Source organism: Anastrepha ludens, chromosome 2 (assembly GCF_028408465.1).
Source record: "Anastrepha ludens isolate Willacy chromosome 2, idAnaLude1.1, whole genome shotgun sequence".
In the NCBI taxonomy this organism is placed as follows: Eukaryota; Metazoa; Arthropoda; class Insecta; order Diptera; family Tephritidae; genus Anastrepha; species Anastrepha ludens.
Genome location: NC_071498.1, coordinates 146,477,168 through 146,503,004, shown reverse-complemented (window position 1 = coordinate 146,503,004; position 25,837 = coordinate 146,477,168). Strand labels below are relative to the sequence as shown.

General features: G+C 34.2%; 2 protein-coding genes and 1 long non-coding RNA gene across 9 annotated transcripts in view; 2 read left to right on the top strand and 1 right to left on the bottom strand.

Moving 5' to 3' along the window:
• The window catches only part of LOC128855509 (serine/threonine-protein phosphatase 2A 56 kDa regulatory subunit epsilon isoform), a 35,356-nt gene extending 26,928 nt beyond the window's left edge, over window positions 1-8,428 (top strand). The window contains exon 11 of the transcript XR_008453736.1: window positions 1,166-8,428. The gene's annotated coding sequence lies outside the window, so the exon portion shown is untranslated. The remainder of the gene's footprint in view (window positions 1-1,165) is intronic.
• Window positions 8,142-11,329, bottom strand: LOC128855511 (uncharacterized). Of its 6 annotated transcripts, XR_008453739.1 has the most exons (7): window positions 11,262-11,321; window positions 10,852-11,041; window positions 10,656-10,783; window positions 10,354-10,596; window positions 8,486-9,102; window positions 8,305-8,428; window positions 8,142-8,233 (listed from the first exon to the last, which is right to left on the bottom strand). It is a non-coding gene; the product is annotated as an uncharacterized LOC128855511 (long non-coding RNA). The 6 variants fall into 6 exon arrangements; XR_008453737.1 differs by having other exon boundaries at window positions 8,211-8,428; XR_008453740.1 differs by having other exon boundaries at window positions 8,211-8,428; window positions 10,877-11,041.
• Window positions 11,330-17,681: 6,352 nt separating this feature from the next.
• On the top strand, window positions 17,682-23,098 carry LOC128855508 (solute carrier family 25 member 45). 2 transcript variants are annotated; one of them, XM_054090464.1, is made up of 6 exons: window positions 17,682-17,930; window positions 21,480-21,592; window positions 21,666-21,906; window positions 21,983-22,097; window positions 22,185-22,458; window positions 22,545-23,096. In XM_054090464.1, exons 1-6 carry the CDS (start codon window positions 17,894-17,896, stop codon window positions 22,677-22,679), a joined length of 915 nt encoding a protein of 304 aa, XP_053946439.1. In that variant the 5' UTR covers window positions 17,682-17,893; the 3' UTR covers window positions 22,680-23,096. The 2 variants fall into 2 exon arrangements, with proteins under 2 accessions (XP_053946439.1, XP_053946440.1); XM_054090465.1 differs by lacking the exon at window positions 17,682-17,930 and having other exon boundaries at window positions 21,501-21,592; window positions 21,683-21,906; window positions 22,545-23,098.
• The last annotated feature ends 2,739 nt before the right edge of the window (window positions 23,099-25,837 follow it).

Genomic DNA, 25,837 nt, shown 5'->3' with positions numbered 1-25,837 from the left:
AAAGAGTTTATATATTTACTGTTTTTAATAAATTCACTGACCGATTAATTCCTTCGCCTCCTGCCTAAATACGTGCATTGGGAAGAGTTTAAGTTTACTTAAGTTTAAACTCGTACTTTCCAACCAATTGTATAACTGTCAAAGAACTAAAGATATTGTTCTGTTTTTCGGCTAAAGAATGCCAAAGTATTGAATAGAATACATTCAGGTGTGTATATGAGGAGATCTACATACACAAATTACGCATGCAAAGAAAATATTATTTTTCGCAAAAATAGGTTTAGGCAAATCCAACGGGCAATAATTTCAAGCAGAGGCGGTAATCATTATAAGCGCACTCAAATATGATGATTATTTTTTTGTTTTTCTTTAGTTTAGTAGTAATTGGTTTTTGTTATTACACCAATTTTTGTTCATGCAAAGTTGTGTTGCTATTTTTCTAGAAGATACATAATTCAAAACCAAAAAATTCTGCATATAATTTTTTTATTAAAAAATTCTTTTTTTTTTTTAATTTAATTTAAAAAATTTATATTAAACATTTTTTTTAATTACATTTTTTTTTACATAAATTTTTTTATATAAATTTTTATTTTGTTTAAATGTAGTTTAAACATTTTTGTATTTGTGTTTTCTTTATAATACATGTCTTATTTTTTTAGTTCTTTTTACTATTATTATTATTTTTTTTTTTACTATTATTTTTTTTACTATTATTATTTTTTTTACTATTACTTTTCACTATTATTTATTTATTATTAGTATTAGCAATACATTACATCTCTTACATTAAATTATTTCTCTTATTACTAATGAATTCTACACATTTTTTTTAAATACTACATATTTTTTCTCGTTTTTTGTTTTCATTGGTCATTGGCCAATATAAAATATTGAATTTTGTGCTTTATTGTTTTTAATATTTTTTTTAAGTTTTTTATATTCTATATTTTTTATATATTTAAAATTTTTTTTTTAAATTTGTTTTTATATATTTTTTTATATTTAAAAACTAAAAATCTTTTATATTTTTCTATATTCTATTACATTTTTTTTTAAATTTTTTTTTTAATTGTTTTATTTATTTTTAAATTATTTTTTTATTTTTTTTTTAATTATTTTTTTATTTTTTTTATTTTTTTATTTCGTTTTGTTGTTATTGTAGCAGCATAAACATTCTCCATACTTACATACGGGGAGTGCTGCTGGAGTGACAGTCCTTGGGCGGATATAAATCCGGGTCATTTCGGTAACGTAGAACCGACTGCCATGGAAACGCATATAGTACATACCTTCTACTTGAAATTTGAATTTTCAATTTTTTCCCCATTTTTCTATTAAGTATAAGAATGCATGTACGCTCTTAATAATTGAAAAATTTTCAATATAATAAATAAAATGTCTGCGAAAAAAATTGAATTTCTTCAAATTTATTTATTTTTGCTCGTACATACTCGCATCCTCTAACGTATAAAAGTATGCACCTGCCATTATCAAGGCAAATGTAGCCAAACTATTGATATTACTTATATTTAGAAAAAAAAATTGGAAATAAAAATATGGCTTCACAAAGAAAATTAATCACCACCGTTGGGCGAAAATAAGGAAAAAACGGCTTAACGAATTTAAAATTATGTGAAAGAAGTAAACATTGAAATTATTATTTAGCTTTAGTTTTTTATAATTTGTTGCTAATAATTGCCGCTTCTGCTAAATCACGAATCAAATCAAAATAAACGAACTTTGGCAATATATGTACATAAAATATACATACATGCCTCTTTATTGTTAGAACTATTTTAAAAGGAAAAATTTGTTTGATATTTTGCATTTTTTCTTTGCCAAACAAAACACTTGCTAGCAATTTAAACCAGAAAATTATGCACTTAATTTTATAAGATATTGTATTTAATTTTCACAAATAAAATTCTAGTTTTATTATATATCTTTATGAATACACTAACTTTCTCAATTGGTATGAATTTAATTATCCAATTGATTTTTAGACTTACAACTAGGATACAAAAGTTCTTTTTGTTCGCAGTGCCTATTTGGTCTGCTACAACCTACAACCATTATTTATTTAGCTGCTTAGCCATACACACATGCACGCACGTGTCTGTATGAGTGTGTATACTTGTAATGCTGCGATTTTTTGCTCGCTTCTGCATACGTCGTTGTTGAGCGGAGAAAAGTCATTTAACGACAGTTTTACTGTTTACATTACCGTTCGCCTCAAATCGTTGGTTCAAGTTATTGGAAACGCATTAGTAATTGAATTGAAGTAAAAGCCCCAATAGTAATTGTAAATAAATAAGATTAATTACCCTTAAAGAACCAAACACACACACACATATATATATATATGTACGTAACTACATTTATTTACACACATATTTCTCACTCACAACTTGGATAAAGTAAAAAATAAAATAGAACAAATAAAATATAAAACAGCAGCAGAACAGACAACAATAAAAGCAAGTGTAGCATAAATTTACATATATACATACACACAATAAAAGTTTAGAGTTTTAGTGCAAAACAAAAAAAAAAAAACTAAACAGAAAGAAAGTGTGAATCACTTACGGAAATGTGAAATAAATGTAATAGTAAAAGAAGAAAATTAAAAAAATTAAAACTAACTTAAAAAGAGGTTCGATTTTGTGACTATAGACGATTTTAATAGCGAAGAAATGGGAAATTACAATCTCATTGATTCATATAATGGTAATTCAATTTACTATTTAATAATAATACTATTTAGGGATTTAATAATTTTCTTTTTCAAGTTTTCTGAGTTCAACGTTCCATGAACGCAAATTTGTTTAGAAAATATCACATGTGAGTACCAACAATTGTTATACGTACATACATACAAATAGCTCTAGCTCCCCTCAAAATTTGACCGCCTTAACCCGTGTAAATTATTATTATTTAATTTTTTTTATTTTTGTATAACGAGATCATTGTCGACCCTGTCCGGTACACACCCTTTATTTGTGTAAAACGTTGAAATAATTATAAATCCCTTATTTGCTGGCATAAAATAATCGCAGACAGTTTTCCATATAGTCGAAAAGAAGCAAAACTCTCCCCTTAGTGTTAAAAAATAATAGTAATAATAGCTTAGAGAACAGCTGAACGCAAATTTTTGTAAGCAAAAATAATAATGTAACTTTAAGGCATTTAAAAAGAGGAAAATAAATAGTATATGTTTGTTGGGTGAAAAACAAAAATTGCAAAAATAAGTAAAATAAAATAAAATTACACGTAGACATTTGCAAAAATGTTATAAAAAAATACCAAACCAACTATGTAGTGAATGCATGAAACATGTGAAAAAGTTGGGGAAATGCGGAAATGATGGAATGATTGAAATCCAATACAAATACATATGTATGTAGTTATCAGAAATGAAGTTATAAATAAGAATAAAACGCTTAATCATTCGATATAAATACTAAATAAATGAAGGAAAAGAAAACACACACACACACTCACACGTATACATAGGTAATCCCTACAGTACACTCTCCCATGTAACGAATATAGAAATGTCAAAACAAAAACAAACAAAAAAATCGGAGAGTTAATTGTAAAAGGTATATGAGCGAAATAGTTATAACAACTAAGTAAATATATACAATACAGATATATATATGTATATACTATATACTTATATATAAATGAAAATATAAATAAAAACGTATACATATGAAATAATTAAAAAAAAAATAAAAGATTTAGTATGTGAACCGAAAACTTAAAAAATACCGTAAATCACACAAAGCAAAACTATAATAAAGCATAACGTACATTCATACATACATACATGCATACATATATACATATATATTATATATAAAGTGAAACTATTGATTTCTGCATTAAATCTTTTGTTTATTATATCTTTTGTTGTTGTACATCTACACATACCTACTACTAAAATTTATTATAAAGTTAGAAATATATACAAATATATGTATGTAGTATACAATTATGGTAAACATGCTATGTATAACAAACAACTGTGTGAGATATTTAAGTTGGTCCAAAAGTGATCGATCGATATAAGATTATACGAGTACTTGTTCGATAAGAAGGCAGATGAAATTTAGTGTCAAAATCAATTTTTGACCTATTATTATATGTAAAAAATTCTTCATTTATGGCTTTGAAGTTTCCAGTTTTTATCGATAATATTGGCCTAATAAAACTCCAAAAAGTACTGGTTATTTTTCAACAGTTGGTTTTTATATTCAGCAACATAAAGTAAACAAAAATGATCCATCGTTCGCATTGCCGAATTTGTTTACGAACAAGCAGGACTGTCACTTACGCCAGTACCATTTAAGAAAAAAAAAGAATTTTTACTTATATTTTCTTCCTATACGAAACTATTTCCAAGGGGAGAAATAAACTAGGCGCGTTAGGCAGAACCGGCTGGGACTTCAGTAGCATTCCCATGGGAGTCGGTTCTATGTTACCGGAATGGCTCGGGTTTTCCCCGACCAAGGGCTCGACCGCCTCAGTAAATTAGCTCTGCCTAGTGTACCGTACCCTGGAATTCAGCTGCTTGCTTTTACTATTTCGTTTGTGAAGCTTTTTAACACATTACATTAAACGCGTTCATTAGGGATACAGTACATATTCCAAAAAAAAAAAATGTATAGTTTTTGTTTTTAAGTGCTGGTGGTTCCAAAAAAAGAGGCCATCAATCAAGTACAGTCGCTGTCTGTCGACAACAATGCTCGACAAAATTGTTCTGCAATGGCGAATATTTTTCATATAGAGTGGGACCCTGATATAAACAAACAAACTTTGTTTGGTGCTATTATTTAAATGGTGGGATAAAAATCCACAAATTGCTAGGGTATTCCAATTTTTTTTATTTTATTTTAAATTCAAATTGTGCTTGTCTGTCCATTATTACGGCAATGCACTCGCCTGTCCGTTATTACAGCAGCTCCTTCTTAAACTTATGAATCTTCAAAATGCCCGGTAGGCGCGTACGCCATACCCGACTGTTGCTCCGCGGCTAACAAACACATTTTATGACAAAAATTTTCAAACATTCTAAGAACCTCTTCACACAGAAATGCTCCATAGCGCTCAGTATAGGGACCACATTTTAAGCTTGAAAAGGCGGCAAGCAAAACTATCGGCTTAACGAAATACTCGTTTATACCCTTCTAATTTGTTTTATCGAGGTTACACTGTAGTGCATAACTTTAAGTTATTTTAAAGGATTATTGTTTGATATTTCCTCAAGGTTTATTTATATCATAGAAGAAGAGGATAAAAAAATATATTTGATTTTGAATATTTGATTTGCGTAGAGCAACTCGTCTAGTGATCAGTGACAGAGCAAAATGTATATTTTTAAACTAGATATTTTTTGAGAGTTTTCCATTTTCCACATTGAAACCAAGTCAAAGTTATATATCGACATTTTTACACTCCTTTCGTATTGCAGTATATTTTTTGTTCGAAGCAAATTCTGAGTGTTGGCCAAAGTTTTCTAAATAAAAACAAGAGAAAGAAAAATTATTAAAAATAAAATATAATATTGCCCAGAGTCCGTGCACATTCTAGATTAACATGAATTCTGTTTATTTGATTCAAGAGTGTCATGAACCAAAATGTCGAGGAAAACGGAAATTGACGTTGTCTTCCTAAGAAAAATGCAAGACATATTTCGATTTAATCCTTTGCGGTTGATGTCGTTACAGAGGCGTCAATCGTAAGTCGTCGTAAAAGTCTGAGCTGCCAGTCTGGCGACAGGATGTCATTAAGAGGAAAGGAAAAATTTCCGGGACCAGTAGAGTTGAGATCAGTAGAAAGCTATGCTATTAAACGCAATATGCATATACAGTGTACTCTCTCCTAACGGACATCACTCTTAAGCGTACCATTTTTTCAATAAATTAATTTTAAAGTTACACTTTTCTCATAAGCGGACCCCTCCCGTAAACGGACAAATTTTTCAGTCCCTTAAGCGTCCGCTTAAGAGAGAATACATTGTATTTGCTTTAAATCAATAAGAGACAAATAACTCCCAAACGCTAAATTTGCTCTCCGACCAGCTGGTACTCCCATCAGAGAAATCAGCAGATCGCCATGCATTTTTTAAACAGCACAAAATAAAAACTCGTCACGTTCCCACGGCAGTCGGTTCTACGTTACCAGAACGACCGGGATATATTTATATACGGACAAGGACTGTCACTCTGGTAGCATTCCCCGCATATTTATGGGGAATGTTTGTGGTCCCACAATAACAACAAGGACGAACTTGATGTTCCTGTATATTTATGTAAACAATTTTTTTTTTATTATTTTTTTATTTTATTTTGCGCTTGCGACCAATAAGCATTCGTGCTAAGTTTTTGTTGCTGTAGCCGAATGCATTTGTGTGTGTCTACCAATCGTTAGGGCCCGCGTTTAAAACTCACTAATGGCATGAAACACCAAATGGTAGAAAAAGTGATTTCTAATTGCAATCGTCCCTCGGCAGGCAATTTTTTGCACATGTACAAAGTGGCGCAAAATTAATGATCCAAATTTGTTTTTGAATAATTTTTTTACTAAATAAAAATATATATTTTGAGTGATTGAAATCTTTATTCTTCTGACCTTTAGGCGCTCCATTGCTTGTCTGATTGTATACTGGAACTGTCGTTGAGGTTAAACATTTTATTGGCAGATGCCCAATATTATCACAATTCCGTGTTGCAAATTTCCAAAAAAAACTTTGGCACATTATAATATAGTTTACTCGCATGTGTTGAATAGAAAAAAAATTGAGTCTTGAGAAAAACCTAGTTTCTTACATAACTGGTGCTTTAAAGTACAGAGAATTAATTGGAAATGAATTTACATACGTGATACGCTAAAAATACAGCGCATATTCCGGCAGGCGACTGTTAAGGGGTTATATACAGTTAGAAGACCGAAACAAAGCGAGTTTTCCGGAATTTTTTCTAAAAAATTTGTACACATATTATGTTTTCTTTTAACTGTATTTTAAGACTTAGTATTAGTAAAAATATTCATTTGGAAAGGAGCTATAGCTGATCTCCGGGAGCTCCTCTCAAAACAGACGTTTTGCGATGACCACTATATGTGACAACAGATGTCATTAAAGTAATGTTAAATTTAGTAATTAATCGAAGGAATAAACAAAATAAATTGTTTTGACAAAATGGCGGTTTCTCAAAAAAAAAAAAAAAGAAATCGATTTTTGACCAAAATTTCGGTCTTAAAATGTTAAAAAAAATATTTATCGGTGAAAAAAAATCCCCGATTAATTACTAAAAAATATATTTAAGAAGCTCGTGTTAAAATTTGGAGACTAATCGGTTTAGCCGTTTTTGAGTAATGTTGGTCATCGACTTTGAAAACACTATTTTGAGAAAAACGCGCTGGCGTTCCGGCCTTGTACTTTCAAGCAGTCTGAAACGCCTTTTCAAAATTGCGTGTAACTTCGAAAATATTCACCGGAACGATATTAAATTTTCTGTGTGTGTTCTCAAATATATGTACACTAAGAAAAGAAAAATAGATTGTTTTTTAATTCTAACTGTATATAACCCCTTAAGGCCATTGCCGTTTATTCTTTATTTATTTGTTTAAAAATTATATTTTTTAGTCTGTAAGCAAATATTGCGAGCTTTAAATATAAATACAGAAGTATTCTATTGTATTTTGTTCTACTGCGGCTGTATAGTTCACATCGGCGCCATTTGCAAAAATTACAAACCTTTCGATAAGGTGATTAATTCTGTGCCACCTTGTATTGTATTGTTCTACGACGGGCACATTTCCTACACTGGAAACTTGTTTTATAGTGCAATCTTTTGAAAAATCTCATAAAATTCAGTGTTTAGTCTAAAATTAAAGAAACATTTTTTATTTTATATCGAGCCTTCGGTGAATGCTATAAATTTATAAAATTTTTTATTTTATTTATTTTTTACTTTGAAAATTATGATAATAAAATTATTAGTAAACTCAAGCACACGCAGCGCTAGCAGCAGAGGCTTTCGACTGGCTGGTTGTTGTTGTTGTAGCACATTCCCCGTGCATATACGAGGAATGCTGCTGAAGTGACAGTCCTTGGCCGGATATAAATCTGGGTCGTTCCGGTTACATAGAACCGACAGCCGTGGGAAAGTTCTACTGGCTGGTGATGTGAGTTGAATCAGATACGACGGAGTAAGTCGGTGTCCTTTAGAAATGTGTAAATTTTTTTATGTTATCTTCAGTGACATTTTTAAAATTTGAAGAGGATCTTATTACAGCGCATTAAATAGGAAATACTAGAATCGCCACAAATAGGAGGAGGAGCTCGGCCAAACACCCAAAGAGGGTGTACGCACCAATTATATATATATATATAGAAACGATGTTGACTCGTATCCGCCTGGAAAATCATGTATCGAAATTATTATTGCATGATGCTGAACATTTAAGAACTCACAATAAAGAAATAATCAGCAGATTTTGCGCTTTATGATGCTTATCTACCAAACATTTTTTGAAACCTCAAAGCCCAAGAAATATCAAAGCGGTGTCTTAGATCGAACAAGAGATCCTGGTGGAAAATTCCATACATATTTTTACATTCATTACTTAGTTTGCTAAATAACAAAAATTGGTAAATTAAAATTTCCAAATTTCTCCAAAAATACGCTTCTTTCTCAATTTCCCCCTCGTTTTATTTTCTCTGACGAGTACCATGAAATACATACAAGGCACATATACATACCTACATATGTACACATTTTTTGCTCACCAACATGCACACACACATACAATTGCATACACCTTTTCATCTTGTAGAAGCTCATACATATGTAGTGTAGAGAGTCGACTAGGAGGGTCATCTTCGATCATTAGGAAATTACATGCTTACATACCATACGTAGGTGGTGACGCAAAACTACATAAATAAATGGCACAATGCGGAAAAGGGGCGCAGTTACCTTTTTCCTTGGTTCCGCTAAGGAGGATATACATATACTTATGTATTTAGAATTTTTTGTTGTACATGTTTGTATGTAGTTGTATGTAGTTTTATATGTAAATGTGTTTTTACTAAAATAAAAGAAAAAATTTGAAATAAAAATAAAAACATAGAACAATTTTCTTTTGCTATGATTTTGAAATAATAAAAATATGCATAGATACAGTAAAAAGTAAAAAAAAAAAATAATAATAATGATATAAATATATATATACACACGAACGAAAAAAAATAAATAAATAATAAAGAGTTGATGTAGCAAAGACGAAAATTGCAAAAAAAAACAAATAAAACAAAAAAATTAAATTAAATAAAAACAAAAAATACAGAGCAAGAGTCTAATTTAAAGTATATTCGTAATGTTACGTTAAAGTAAGAATTATAAACATTTACGCAAACAATTATAACAAATAATAATTGATATACAATTCTAGAAGGAATGCAAAACAAAAGTATATATATATACATATATATATATATATATATAAATAAAGATAATTATCCGATTAGTACTAAAAGCAGAAATCGGAGAAATCAGGAAAAACGAGATATCTTCGAGCAATGGAAGATGAAAAATGAATGAATGAATATTGTAAACAATTGGCCTATGGGGCCCGGCAACAACAAACGAGTTAAAATTATCGAAGGTAGGTGCCCTGAAACATGACAGAGGGAATCACAGCAATGGCTGGTTGCAAATGTTTTTGCTGAAAGCAAAACTTATCATATAAGAGAAAATCAATCAACAATAAATATAAAAATTATTAAAAAAAACTACGTTACTTTTTCTTAAATTTTTTTGAAATTGTATAAACAAAAACTATCCACTACCCCCACGGCAGGCAATGCCGTTCGGAGTCGGCTTAAAACTGTAGGTCCCTCCATTTGTGGAACAACATGATGACGAACGTCACAAATAGGAGGAGGAGCATTTATTATTCATTTATTATCCACGCAAAAATGATAGAATACAAGATTGCGCAGAGATGGAAAAAAGAGAGTAACATTGTCGTAACTTGGTAAATGAGTTTGTAAGAGAACTAAAGAGCGAGTCATAAAATATCGATGAAAAGTAAGGTTAGGTAAGTGTTAATGAAAAATAATAGTTGTGTTTATGTGCACGATAACTCCTAACAATTCTTATTGTCGCCCATCTAGTGGCGCGAATTTAACAAGATCCACTCTATAGACAATTCCACTTGGTTCCGTTGATTTCTAAAATTTAAATTAACAAGTATATACATATTGGTTCAAAACAAGACGGTAAAGTGGAATTTGGAATCTTTTCCAATTCCCTCACATCAATCTATCATTCAGATTACCCGACTACTGTAGTGTATTCCAAGCCGAAGTATGCGCTATCTGGTATGCTGCGAAAACTATCTTAGAAAAGAGAATATCACTAGAGGATATCCGCTTTTTCACTGACAGTCAAGCGGCCGTTCGAGCACTCAGCTCCTCTTATACCCACTTAGATGTGGTTCGATCCTGTCTCTTAACGAGATAAGTGTTCAGAATTCTGTCCAAGTTATCTGGATACCGGGTCACAGTGGATTCGAAGGTAACTGCAAAGCTGATGAGCTCGAAAGAACTAGAGCTGCGCAATCAAATGTTAATAACTTACCCACCATCCACATTCCGCTCTCAACATGTAAAATGATCATTGATCGAGAATTTCACAGCATTGCTGATCGGAGGTGGCGAGTGGAAACTACTTGCGTTACCACCAGACAAATCTGGCCATCCTACATTCTGAAACAGAGAAAAACCCTTATAAGTCTTTCGAAACACGAACTAAGGCATATAATATCTCTTATCACCGGCCACTGCCTTTTGGGCACTCACGCACGTCGGCTCGGGGTTCCTCAAAACGACCTGTGCAGATACTGGGAGGACGAAGATGAGGAAGCATCGAGCAGGCATTTGCTGTGCAGTTGTCCCGGTCTAGCCAGAAGTCGACTCGCTCTTCTAGGCTCTCAAACAATTGACAATCTTTCAATACTCTCGGACCTGAAAATTGAATCTCTCATCAAATTCTCGAAACGAATTAATATCTTTGACCAAAATCTATAATAAAAATCTCGGTTAGATGGGGAAATCTGACAAGATAATGAGCTCTAGGGCAATACAACGGACTCAACTTTCGGTCTATGTGGCACTCCGATGCGGGGTCACCCTTAAACCAACCAACCAACCATATACATATTATAAATAATTAATAAATACTCACCGTGATGCGTTCTTCCACTTTCCTGACTGACTGGCGACTGCTTAAAGTACGTTCTCGTCCTGTTTATATACAATTTTAAGTGAACGGTATCACAAATTACATTTACCGTACATTAATATAGGCAGCCAGAAAAGTGGAGAAACGTACCCCAGTTTACAAAAACGGTGGTTATATACATACATAAACTGGAGAAATAAGAAAAAACAAATTTACAATAACATAAGATGGAGAAATGATAAACGCACATTTACAAGAACAAAACATAACGACAAATAAGTTAAAAAGGTAGACTAAAATAAATAAATAAATATTTGGCGCGTACACTTCTGTTAGGTGTTTGGCCGAGCTCCTCCTCCTATTTCTGGTGTGCGTCTTGATGTTGTTCCACAAATGGAGGGGCCTACAGTTTCAAGCCGACTCCGAACGGCAGATATTTTTTATGAGGAGCTTTTTCATGGCAGAAATACACTCGGAGGTTTGCCATTGCCTGCCGAGGGGCGACCGCTATTAGAAAAATGTTTTTTTTTATTAATTCTGCTTTCACAGAGATTCGAAAGGTAGACTGCGTAATTAAGGGGGTAGTATGGTTAATTCGGTGTAAAACAAGCATATTTTTCGAAATTTTTTTTGTCGACACAGTTGATTTATTCAAAATTTTAAAATTACTTCATTATAAAGTCATATTTAAAGAATATTGTGTGAAATTTTCATTGATTTTTATGAAGAAATGAGTTGGTGGCAGCGAATCTTCGCGGACGTCTCATAAAAAAGTTTTATTGCGGTGTCCCTCAGAACTCATTACTGGATCAACTAAAATCAAAAAACCAAATTGATTTCATCAGCTAATAAAGTTTCGCAGGTAACAACGTCGAATTTTTTTTTTTTTTTTTTTTTTAATTTTTTAAAGCGCTTTGAAGTCAAAACACCGATTTTTCATAAAAAAAACTTTAAAACTTTGTTGTTTTAAAATATGACAAAATTTAAAAAAAAAAACTCGACGTTGTTACCTGCGAAACTTTATTAGCTGATGAAATCAATTCGGTTTTTTGATTTTAGTTGATCCAGTAATGAGTTCTGAGGGACACCGCAATAAAACTTTTTTATGAGACGTCCGCGAAGATTCGCTGCCACCAACTCATTTCTTCATAAAAATCAATGAAAATTTCACACAATATTCTTTAAATATGACTTTATAATGAAGTAATTTTAAAATTTTGAATAAATCAACTGTGTCGACAAAAAAAATTTCGAAAAATATGCTTGTTTTACACCGAATTAACCATACTACCCCCTTAAATAAGCGGGACTCCGCAACACTTATGAACTTTAAAGAAAAATACGTTAACATAAGAAAAGCGCCATGACAGTTTCGTGTATTGGCGCTTTTTTGGGTAGTTTTCTCTTTGACGGCAAATACTGACAAATTCACAGAAAATTAGTAACAGGCTAACCGGAAAAGAACATGAACAGAATAATCGAAAGAAAAAAGTTGTTTGTGAAAAAACAAAAAAGTAAACTAAGCTCTACAATGCGTCACTTAAAAAGTGATCAATCAGACAGAGAGGTAAGTATATACTGCGGATGCACTTGTTTATAGAAACTCTATATTTAAATTTTAATTTGGAAATTTGATAAACGGGATAATTTAATTAGCTAAAAATTAGATCTCTCATCATGCCCGTCCTAACGTATGGCGCAGAAGCGTGGACGATGACAACATCCGATGAAGCGACGCTTGGAGTGGGTGAGAGAAAGATTCTGCGCAAGATTTTTGGACCTTTGCACGTTGGTACGGCGAATATCGCAGGCTATGGAACGATGAGCTGTATGAGCTTTACAACGACATAGACATAGCGCCGCAAATAAAGACCCAGCGGCTGCACTGACTGGGTCATGTCGTTCGAATGGATACAAACGCTGTGGCTCTGAAAGTATTCGATGCGGTACCAGCTGGTGGCAGCAGAGGAAGAGGAAGGTCTGCTTTGCGTTTGAAAGATCAGGTAGAGAAAGACTTCGCTTCACTTGGCGTGCCCAACTGGTGCCGGTTAGCACGAGAAAGAAACGACTGGCGCGCTTTGTTAAACTCGGCCAAAATCGCGTAAGCGGTTATCGCGCCAATTAAGAAGAAGAAAAGCTAGATTACAGTTATGGCCAAATGTTTATTTTATTCTCATTCTCTTTAGGCAGTAATTGCTTGTGTTTGCCTCGCTGGTACCTTCGTAAGCTGTCTCCCTTTGATTCCTAATTCTAAATATTGTACATTGCGAGTATTTTATACTAGCCAAGGCGTATCTATGAGATGAAAGAGATGTCTGTGAGATGTGGAGTGAGATGAGATGTTTATTTATACTTTACTTGTGTACATTTTAGTTTGAAAATTTTGTACAATTGAGTCGGCATATTTTTGTGAAAAGAAAAAAGAAATTGTTTAATAAAAAATTCCAAAATTGTTTGCTGAAAATAAGCAACGATTAGAAATCAAACTCTAGTTTTTTTTTTATTTGTTCGATTCTGATTTGGATTTAATTTGTTTTCATTGAAACAATCTTTTTTTTTTTGTTTTATTATTAATTTGCACATTGGGAGAATTTTATACAAAATACTTCCCCTTATTGCGCGCTTGATGCTATTGACATTTTCGTTTCGTTTGAATTAGCACTCGTTGTCGTCCGTCGAAATTTCAAAATTCGAAGTGGTATGCTCGATAGCGAGTGCCACAATCCAAAAAATTCTATTTTTGAATAATTTTATGCAGCGTTCATGCAATGCATCCAAACATTGCTTTTTCGAAATGTGTTCATGGTGCCACATTTCCTAATGTGCATTTACTCACATTCAGGATCATATTATATATTTGTTCCTATTGTAAAATACTCATACATATGTTCGTAGTGCATTAAAATGTTTCAATGCATTCTTTCAGGCGAGATGCTTTGAAAACAATAGAATTACATAACATTTTGAGTGATAAGTGCTGCGAATCCGTACAGAGTGACATGAATTTTACATATACAGTAGGTTCTGTTTTTATGCGGCTTTCTTTTATGCGGTTTTGAAATAGTGCGGTTTTTTTTTAAATTACAAAATGCATGTCGACCTATCGGGAATTGTACATTTAAACAAAATTCTAAACCAGTTAAGCAAAAACTCATCACAGATTACATCAGAAATGCTAACCCTACAAGTATGGAACCGCCTGCATAACTATCTAGATCAGACGTGTACATTTCCTCAAGTGACGAAAGTGAGTTTACGCCAAATCCTAAACGAACGCGCAACATGTGGGTATTGTCTGATTCTATTTCTGACTTAAATTTATTTTTCGATTCCGACGTTTCTTAAATAAAGATATAATTTTCAAAAATACAATATTTTGTTTAAGCGATTTTATTTAATTATTTCAGATTCATGCGGTCTATGGAACGTATCTATAGTTATAATATGGGACTAGTGCCCTTTTTTATGCGATTTTATTACATTATTTCAGATTTATGCGGTTTTAGCACTTTTGAAACGTATCTATAGTTTTACTATAGAACTAGTAGCTTTTTTTATGCTGTTTTTTTGTATGCTGTTTCTTGCGGAACGTATCTACCGCATAAAAACAGAACCTACTGTATAAGAATTTGGTGGGCTGTTGCCAATTTTTCTGCCATGAAGGAAAAAGAGGGCGGGGGAGAAATTTAAATACTCTAACTTTGGCAATCAGGCACCGATCAGCTGAAAAAATAGTATGATTATTGTATAGATTCGCCTTAGAATACTTTGAAACGTTCCATTAGTGGCTTTTACTAGAACTCTTAATTTTGTTCGCACATTTTCGAACAGCAAACCTGTTCGACGCTCATTACTTAAAATTTTTGGTGCAGGAGCTCGAGTACATCGAGGAATTTGGACGATGCTTGTTTTGATTCTTGATTTGCTTGATGCTTTCTCGTCAGAACGTTTTTTTAGTTTTAGAAGTTATTTATCCCGTGCTAACATCGTTGAAAAGTTATAGAAATGCTGACAAATACAATTAACTATTTTTTTAGCAATTGTTCCAAAGCTTGAAAATATCGGACAAACATTTGAGCAGCTGAGCAATGAACCTGATCCAAGCAGAGTGTGGTGTTATTCGCACTATTCAATATCCGGATACCTAGAGTTCTAGTTTTTACTCCCTTACAAAATGTACAACGATGAAGACTAACTCCGCGTTATTTAGCCTGGTGGCGATTTCAGGGCCACTCTTGTGAATAGGGCCTACCCCGCTTATCTAAATCCCAATTACGGAGAACGTCTCGCTTAGCAACTTCGCTCTAACAACTTTTCGCCACCGTTTTTGAATAATTGACCCTGCATAAAAGTGAGTGGAAAGACGGTGTCAATGCACGTTCCCAAGACAGTCGGTTCTACGTTACCGGAACGACCCGGATTTATATCCGGCCAAGGACTGTCACCTCAGCAGCATTCCCCATATATCGCACCCTAAATACAAAAGGGGCACAACTCAAAATGAGCAGAAGCTCAAATATGAACGAGACGTTATCAATAAAACGGTCCGCGGATGACATATGGCAAAAATAAATTTTTTGTTTTTTGGTAGGACTGTTATGAGCTTACATGGCAAATTTCAGCGTGATATGTCACATAGTTTGATTTCTGTGCTACTGTAAACAAGTCAAGCTCGAGTGTGGAAAATTTTGAGTTGTGCCCCTTTTGTATTTAGGGTGCGATATGTATGGAAAATGATTATGCTGCTACAACTACAACAACGGTGTCAATGCAGTTTAGGGTGCACTGCTATCACAAAAACAACAACAACAACGGTATCAACGCCTTAAAATATTGAAAAGCATCCTTCGATTGAAAATCGTTGTTGTAGCAGCATAAATATTTCCAATGTATATACATATGTACGGGGAATGCTGCTGGAGTGACCGTTCTTGGTCAGTCATAAATCTGGGACGTTCCGGTAACGTAAAACCAGCTGTCGTGAGAGTTATTCAAAATTGTAATTGGCATCACTAATCCTGTTGAACGTATTCCTTCAATATCTCAGATATTTCCTGCTACCTGATTTCTATCTTAGGCTTGGTAGAAATTGCGAGCCGCAGTTCGGCACCTAAAGGTATTTGTATCTACTAACATACATACATATGTATGTTTTTCTGACTTATATTTGTTTTATTTTTTGGTTCGTAAGATTTATCCCATACCTTCCCTTCACGCATTAACACTTAAACAGCTGCCCTTACCGCACTTATATGCAAGTTAGTTGGCCTGTACACAGCGTTTTTCGCTGCAGTTGTGATGGCAATTTTCATTAAGCCTTCTGCGAAAGCTGATGTATTTAAAAACCTTTTAGGCAGCTAAGAGAATAAGAAATGATTTTCAGATGAAGTTGAGTTGCTCATGTACATACTCGTACATTTACATGATATAATACTGACTTTTCCAACGCATCTCTGTGGCATTTAAATAGCTCAACAGAAAGCCAATCTGCTCACGATTCTTTGTTGTTTATTAGCCGCGGCTATTGTTATTTACTTATATACTTCCATAATTTAAGTATGTTCTAGGCGTCTGACTTGGAACTACCTATACAAAGTATGCCAGGTAGCAATGATATTCGTTTTCAGCAGAATCGAGGCTGAATGGGAAAAAATTACTGTTTAACTGTACCTCATTGCTACCTGGTACACATTTCAGGTTTGTTCATGTAAAAATTATCCAGTAACTTGCCAGTAACTAAGTTTTCGAAAATTCGCTCTCAAAGACAAAAATATAAAAAAGTGCATGGACGCGAAACCTGTAAAAAATTTGCGGGAAATAATCAAAAAAAGTAAACAATTTTGAACCAAATTAAATGCAAAGTAACGAGCTTAGCATCATTTTATTTTGTCCATAACAATTATTTTTACTTAGCTACCAGCTGTTACTTGCAAATTCCAACAAGTAAAAATCTATCCAGTAAAAACTAACAATTTCCCCTCAAAATGAAATGTCATTTTGCCCTCTCACTTTCCCTCTTTGCAAGGCGAACTGAATATCATTCTTGAACACCAACACTTGATAATTTGTAACAATCGTAATTACAAATTGTAGCAATTGTTACAAATAATTTGCGTCTTGCGTTTAATGCGACAGGACAAGCTTTCTAAAATCTTGAAATAGAATTTCGAGAATCAATTTGACACACATTTTCTGCTGCATGATCCGAAGTTGCCAATATCACGACATTTCCTAATGATAAATCACTTAACTGAAAGTTCAATCGATCAGAAATCGTTTGGTGGAGGACCAGGTGCTTACATACATGCATGCACAGGCATGTGTCAGTAGCGCACTAATTTAACTAGCAGAGCTTTTGAAAGTTTGAAAAATGCATGCATGCGCTTATTTCTTTTTTATTTAGCATGTCTCTGCAATTACTCTCGATTATCTGGCAGTGCATAATTTATTTTGTAGCCTGCAGTTTTTTTGCGCAATAATTACATACGATTAATTTTAGATAATTTTATATTAATAATATTACTTTTAATGCATTAAAATAACCAGCATTTATGGAATAAAAATAAAATACTTCCTGTGAAAAGAAAAGAAAAAAAAAAACAAAAAAAAATCACTTTATTGCATTAGCAATTACAATGAAATGGGACGATTTCGGTGCAGGCTGTATTGGCGGTGAGTAGAAAGAAAGTACTAGCTACGTCGTACTAATTTTTATAACAGAAATTAAGTCCATATATTCAGATTTGTTTATTAAAATATTCGCCACAAATCCGTCTAATATTTCTTTAAAAAGTGATGCAATATAATACATGCATCATCTGAAATAAAATATCCACACACACAAATGCATATAGGCACATCTATAAAAACATTTATCTAGTACACGAAAAGCGATCCACTACATCCGCTACACGTGCTCGGCCGTCGTATTTTCAATATTCGTATTTGCCGCCTTCGCATTTGTTCAAGTTCATGCCTGGCGCCCCTGATCTTTTACAGTATTTTTGGCATGTGAAATAAAAACCTACTTTCACTGAGGCACACTTCTAATTGCGCTTTGTACATATGAATGTATGTATGTATGTATGTATGAAATAAAACACATGCCCGCATTACTACATACATAAAAATTTGGTTATACAAAAATTCTCATATTTAGCATTTAGCTGCACCGAATAAACAAATGATTTTTTTTGCCTTTTTTCTGAACAGGTGCTAAAATTTGACTTTTTCCTCAATTATTCACATCTGTAAAGAAAAACAGAGATAGCTAAAAATATAAAGGCATGAACTGTGTTTGCGCCATTTTATTTAGAATTGTTTATTATGAATTAATTGGGGACTCGTTGTTAGTGTCGGCTAAAAGGAAATAACAAAATTCCGAGCGCAGTTTTCCAGTTCTGAAAAAGCTTCTCCTAACCAGTATGGGTTTGTTACGGGTAGATTGAAACCATTTATACGAACGAAATTCGGATTTAGCTTTTCATTTTTTGAAATGAATTTTGCCTTATGCGGTTAAGGGTAATCAGAGGCCCGAAAAATGATGATTTCCAATTCCAATTCCTTTTTTGCTAGTCGATTGCTTTATTTTACAAAAATAAAAACATAGCATTAATATATCAAATTTCAAAAAAAAAAAATTTATAATTGTAAAAGTTATCACTGTTTGTGTGGAGCGCGTTTCTCCAGAAGCCCCTTGCGGTGATCATCACAAGTCCTTAGAGATTCACCTAAAATCAATCGGACAAGAGAAATTAGGTTTACTAATAGATAATCTTGTGCCTGATCGAAACTTTTTTTTTCAAAATTAACAATATGGTGGCCTCAGGAAATATTTTTCAGATTTTCGAGAAAAAAAGCGACAATTAATTGTTAGAAAAAATCCTTCGATCAGGCACGAGTTTTTTATGTTTTTCAAAAGCAGTATGCATTTTATTGAAATCTACCAAGCGGTTTTTAAGTTACAGTGATCACCAGTTCAAAAAACATAGTTTTAAGAAAAACGCATTTGAAGTTTTGCTATCGATTTATGTAGAGTTATACAAATTATTTAATTACTTACACTGTGTCATCTATTCCTGGGCCATATACTAGTTCTTCAGCCGTCATAACAGCTTCCAAAATATCGATTTGCTGTTGCCTATGTAACATTCTACCTTTCATATGTGCAGCATCCATTTTTTCAGCATACCGATGAGAATTAGGCCTGAGCGCCCTTTGTTGAATAACTCGAAAAGTATTTCTCGGATTCACTTCAAATTTTCACACAATATTTTTAAGATAGACCCCTAACCCCTTATCTATGTACATAACAAGGGTTGTGCGTGACTACATTCGGAAGTGCGTAGGCGCGAATCTCCGTGCATGAAACACCAAAATGATAGAGAACCTCCGAGTGTATTTCTACCATGAAAAAGCTCCTCGTAAAAAACGGCTTAAAACTGTAGGTCCCTCCATTTGCCTTGGCTTAGCAAAATCTGGCGAATTATTCTGTAGATACTATTTAACTCAGTAATACGAGGGCTCTACCAAAGGGGAAAAGTTAGAGTAATTTGATTTGACTGTTTTGACGTTAATTGGATAGTAAAAGCGTAAAGTTTTATGAAAAACTTTGAAGTTTATCAGTTCGAAATTAAGGGTCAATCGATTGAATCACGTCGAAATAACAACGAAAACAAACATCGAATATCAAACGTTGCGTTTACTGGCAAGAGACTTCCGAGGGTACAGAGCGAAACGAATAAAATTTCGTTAACCCCTTTTAATTCTATTTGAATGAGAGGCATAAGTTGGATTCCAAATCAGAGGTGCATAAACGTGCTTAGAACGAGCTAGGGGTCCTACAAGGTGAAGTCCAAAATAAACAAGACTGACGGCAAGACCTTTTTTCTGATAACTTCGAGTTTATTTATTCAAAATAGTCCCCTCTGGCCTCGATACACTGTTTTGCGCAATCTAAAAGCTTTTCGAAAGAGTGTTTCAGGTCATTGACCGGAACCCGGGATGTCCCTCAGGATGTCGGTACAAGTCTTTTGGATGGCCTCTACGGCCGAAAACCGTTTTCCTTTAACGGCCAAATGCAATTTTCCGAATAGGTAGAAGTCACAGGGAAGAGGAGAAGTTACAATACAATGAGTGATTGACGGATAAAATGCAATTTCTGGTCAAAAAATCAGTCCCAAGAGTGGATCGAGGAGCTGCACCGTGCGTTATCATGGAATAACGCCAGCTTCCTCCTTCGCGGTATTTACAGCGAATTCGACGAATGCTATGCAACAAACGCTTCAAAACGCCAAGATAGAAAATTGCATTGACGGTTTGTCCCGTTGGCACGAACTTCTTGTGGGAATTTCCCTTGGAATCGTAAAAAGTAATGATCATCAACTTAATTTTTGACTTCTCCAAACGCGATTTTTTGAGTGGTGGCTTGTCTGGGGCCTTCCATTCGGCACTTTGACTCTTAGTTTCAGGTTCATATTGGAAACACCACTTTTCATCACCAGTTACAACGTTGTAAAGGAAGTTCTCGTCTTCTCTCGCATCTCTAATGAGGTCTTTCGAATGTTGAATTCTGAGCAATTTTTGGTCCTCAGTTAACTTGTGCGAAATAAAACGTGCACAGACCTTTCGTAAGCCCAACTGATCAGTTAAATTGCGATAAATCGATGGTTTGCAGATAGTAAACTCCGATTTCATGAACTTCAACGATGATTTCGGTTCATTTTTGATAAATTTACAAACAATTTCGATGGAGTTTTCGGTGATTACTAATTTTGGGCGGCCCATATGTGCTTTGTCATTTATGTCCTCACAACCATGTTTAAAACGTGTTAACCACTCATGAACTCTGGCACGAGATAGACCATTAATGCCATAAATTGTTTTTATCAATTGAAATGTTTCGGCAAACGTTTTACCGATTTTAAAACAAAAGTTGATATTAGCTCTTTGTTCGAAATTCAATTTTGTACTTCTTGAATTTGGCGGTTGCGACATCTCGACCATTTCAAACCAGAAGAAAGCCACATACGCTCAGTCCAACCCAGCTCTATCTTAAGTTAGTTAAATAAGAGAACTGGGTCTGGATGAGGAACTGTGATGAGTAGAGGGCACAAAAGACCATGAGGACAAAGTGCAAACTTTAATTTCATTCATTCATTCAATCAAGCGCTTTAACACTTTCATATTATAAAATAATAGCATTGGGGTTTTATCTTGTAGGTGCTTGTGGAGTTCTTATCGGCCATCCTTTAGACACTGTGAAAACATGGCAACAAGCTTCAAACTCATCGGTGCCACGCGCTGTGAGTCAAATCTATAACCGAAATAATGGGGTAAGTCTTTAATTACTTACTTGGTTGCACGCACTCACACACAGAAGCTTATATTCAAATAAATTTTTTAAAGTTAAATGGCTTTTACAGAGGAATGCTATTTCCGTTTGTAACAACGGGTGCCATTAATTCAATTCTTTTTGGCATCTACGGCAATCATCTAAGACAACTGCGCAGAGTCTGTCACAGTGATTATCAACGTGAGCAGTTGGAGTATCAGAACATGTTCATTGCTGGATCCATAGCCGGTTTTGTGCAATCTTTCATCGCATGCCCCATTGAGCTGATTAAGGTGCGACTTCAGACTCATTGCTGTAAGTAATTGCCGGGAAAACTTATTTGCCCATAGAAATATTAGTCACAGTGTATTACACACATTCCTGCTCGTAGATTACAATGAATATATTTTTGGGCAACGACGCACTCCTTGGGGTGTTTTTAAAAAAGTTATACAAGTAGATGGAGTATCTGGATTATATAGAGGTTTACTACCTATGATGTGTCGGTAGGTACAATACTTGTTTCTTCTTTAGTATGATGTATGATTATTTTATGCGGAAAAGAAACTGTTCTGATCGCTGTTTCTTCCTAGCGATGTGTTTCCCTATGGTATTTATATGATGGTGTATCGTCAAACCGTTGACTTCTTGGAAAAAACACCCTTAGTGCAGAAACGTCGACACGAACGTCTTAACAAAAATGAAAATTCTAATGTCGAGTTTCTGGTAACCACATTGGCAGGAGCTTGGGCCGGCATTCTTTCCTGGGTGTGTGTTATACCTTTCGATGTTGTGAAGACTATCATGCAAGCAGAAAGTAAGAAACAATATCGCAATATAAAACATTGTTTGGTGAAAAATTTTAAAGTAAGTTTTTTAGATAATATTTGCGTAAGCTTCATGGAATATCTAATATTAATGTGCATATGTATGTGTTATACTCGTGTGTTTAGCTCTATGGTTGGCGCCGTTTGTTCCGCGGCAGTTGGATGTTGGTGGTGCGGGCAATGCCAGTTAATGCAGCTACATTTTTAGGATACGAATATGCCTTGGAATGGTTTCACAAGCTAAACGACTCATATATATGAGGTTGAAGCCATTTTAAGAACATTTTTTTACTGTTGGAAGCAAACCAAAAAACAAAAAAAATCGGAAAAAGTAAACAAAAGTGTGAAATGTGTTAATTCCCTGTTTCTCGAAATCATCAGTAATAATTTGGATATTTTAGTGTTGAATTATTTTAAATTTTTATTTAATTTGTATTATATATTTTTCAACAAAAAAAGCTAATTTGTATATTGAATATTTTATATCGAAAGTAAGCGAATCCCCTAATTAACTTTTTATTTTTAGTTATACTCATAACCTCAAATATTGAAAAATTGTTATAAAATTTGTGCTTACAAACAAAAGGGGCATGCACTCGAATGCACTTGATTGATGATTGCATTATAAAAAGTTTTTAATAAGAGGTGTTATTTTGATATTCAATGAAAAATGCTATTTCATTATAAAGAAGAAGGTATGCCGTCAATAATGGAAAATAACATCAGGCAAATGACCACCCCGACCACGCTTCCTATTCTATCCTTCCTATTCATGAAATTTTCCATAACCGAATTTCAAAGTGGCTGCTCTATGTCCTCGATAGCCTCACGAATTCCATCTTTGAGGTCTTGAATCGACCCTGGACTGTTGGCGTAGACCTTCTCTTTCCCGTGGCCCCAAAGAAAAAAGTCACAAGGTGTTAAATCACAAGATCTCGGTGGCCAAATGTGATCACCTCTTCGAGAGATAACACGGCCCAAAATTTTTTTCCGTAAAAGATCAATGGTTTCGTTGCTTGTGTGGCACGTAGCGCCGTCTTGTTAAAAATAAACGTGGTTCAAATGAATACTATCCAATTCCGGCCATAAAAAATCGTTAATCATCTCTCGATAGCGCAATCCATTCACTTGTAACACCTGTTATTGGAAAACCCTTTATTTGGCTGGAAAATAACAATCAGCGATTGTTCGTGAGCTCGAGCACCTTAAAGTAAATAAAGTTTTTGTTTCTTTCACCATTACACCTTACAATGATACTGGTGGCATCGCGAAACGTTATGGAGGTGGTCATCAAAAGACTGCAACGTCACGTGAAATGGTTCAAAAAGTGAAGAAGCGACTTGAACAAAATCCCTAACGAAGTGCCAAGCAAATGGCGAAAGAACTGAAAATATCTGACCCGAGCATCCGTCGCGTACTCAAAAATTATCTCAGAGTCAAGCCTTACAAGATCCAAAAGGCGCATGATCTCACACCAAAGCAGCAACAAGTCATACTTGAGAGAGCGAAGGAGTTGCTGTGCTTGGCCGAAAGCGGTCAATTTCCGAACATTGTGTTTTCTGACGAAGGATTTATTTGACCGACCGTTCATACTAGAATTTGAGTCTTCCACTGGCCACCAAGAGGCAGCACCCGCCACAGGTAATGGTTTGGGCCGCTGTAACCACAGATGGGCGCTCTCCAATCGTTTTCATCGAGCCTGGCGTCAAGGTAAATGTGAAATATTATCGGGAAAGAATTCTGGAGGTTGCTTTGAAACCGTAGGCAGACAAACATTTCGGTGGCAGACGTTTCAACAGAACTTGGCACAGACTCACAAAGCTCGTGTGAATCAAGAATGGCAAAAAACATTGTTCCGAGTTTCATAACGTCCACACAATGGCTCTCAAATTCACCAGACGCAAATGCGGTGGATTATTCTCTTTGGGCCATTTTGGAGCGAGATGTCCTAATTAAAAGATTCACAAGTCTCGAAGCGCTGAAAAAAGCCATTATCCGCGAGTGGGCCAAAATACCTGCAAGACACATTCAGGCAGCTTGCGACTCGTTTCTGGACCGTACAAGGACATTGTCAAGGGAAAAGGTGGTCATATCGAGCAATTAATTCTTAATTTTGTATTATTTTCACACATTTTTTACTTTGAATTGAATAAAATTTATGACCTTTTTAACTTCTGCAGTTAGAGATCCCATCACCGCCGTAACAAAACGTATTATGCCCACCTTAACTTGTTCAAGTCTCGACTTTTGCCTAAAACTACAAAGCTTACTATGTACAAGACTGTAGTATGATTATAAGTCGGATATGCCTTAACATTAATATTCATAAACATTTATTGTTTTGTTTTGGTTTTTTGTTTATTGTCCACTTATGCATTCACTTTGCTGTGCCGTTTAAATAGTATCATATTTCTTAAAAGGTTCATTACACTTGAAACTAAATGCAAACATAGCTAACGTAATTCTTTTATGTGCGGCGCGTGAATGCTAGAATCATATTACATAAGTAAACACCGAAAAATTGTTATTGGCTTGCATTGACAAAAATTCCTATAAAAACGCTTGTACGTAGTATGTAAGAGACAAGAAAGAAAACAATTGCTTTACAAGCTGGACGCCCGGCTTGAAGCAATAAATAAATAAATATTTTAAAAACAAATCAATAATACTTTCATTACATGGCGATCCTGCCAGCTTGGTGCTAAGATTTTTTTGCACAAGTGGCGGAAAGCTCAAATGCTTATTCCAAAGTCCAGCTTGGTGCTAAGATTTTTTGCACAAGTGGCGGAAAGCATATAATATAATATGCTAATAATAATAACAAAGTCCTGGTATTGATCAGCCAATAAGATCTACCAGTTGCGTGAAGTTCCTGGTCTGGCCAATAGACCAGAAGATAGATGACCACAGAAGGGCCGAAAGCTATCTCCATTGAGGAGTATAGGAGAAGAAACCATTTATTAAAGAAACCAGCCGATCAAGAAAGTCGAAATAGTCATGGATTTTGGAGTCATGGATATCTCCTCCGAGAAGTCAACACTCAGCCACCACCACCTTGGAACAAGGCTTGCTCCATTTGGGAACGCATCTCGAAATTGGAATTCCTGCTGCAACAGCGTAAGCAAATTAAATAAATACAAACAGAAAAACAAAAAAAAAAACTGTGCGTGCTTCACGTAGACAGTATAGGCTGACAAGCGTTAACCGCTCGCAGAAAAAAAAAATATATAATATTATATAAATTATTTCTTTACATGGCGAGAATTGAACAACTTTGGTTTCTGTTGGTTATATGTTTGCCTTATAAAAATTTAGAGATGAAACTGTAAATGAATATATTAAGCAAAAAAAAAAAAAAAATGATTCGGAAAGTCTTTTTAAATTATGAAAATGTTTGAATTTGATATAATATGTTAAAT

What these genes read in the sequence shown, in the direction of transcription:
- LOC128855508 (XM_054090464.1), top strand. Translation starts at nt 17,894, where the DNA reads ATGAAATGGGACGATTTCGGTGCAGGCTGTATTGGCG. An exon ending in TCTATAACCGAAATAATGGG is followed by an intron (nt 21,593 to 21,665) that starts GTAAGTCTTTAA and finishes AATTTTTTAAAG; the next exon opens with TTAAATGGCTTTTACAGAGG. An exon ending in TTACTACCTATGATGTGTCG is followed by an intron (nt 22,098 to 22,184) that starts GTAGGTACAATA and finishes GTTTCTTCCTAG; the next exon opens with CGATGTGTTTCCCTATGGTA.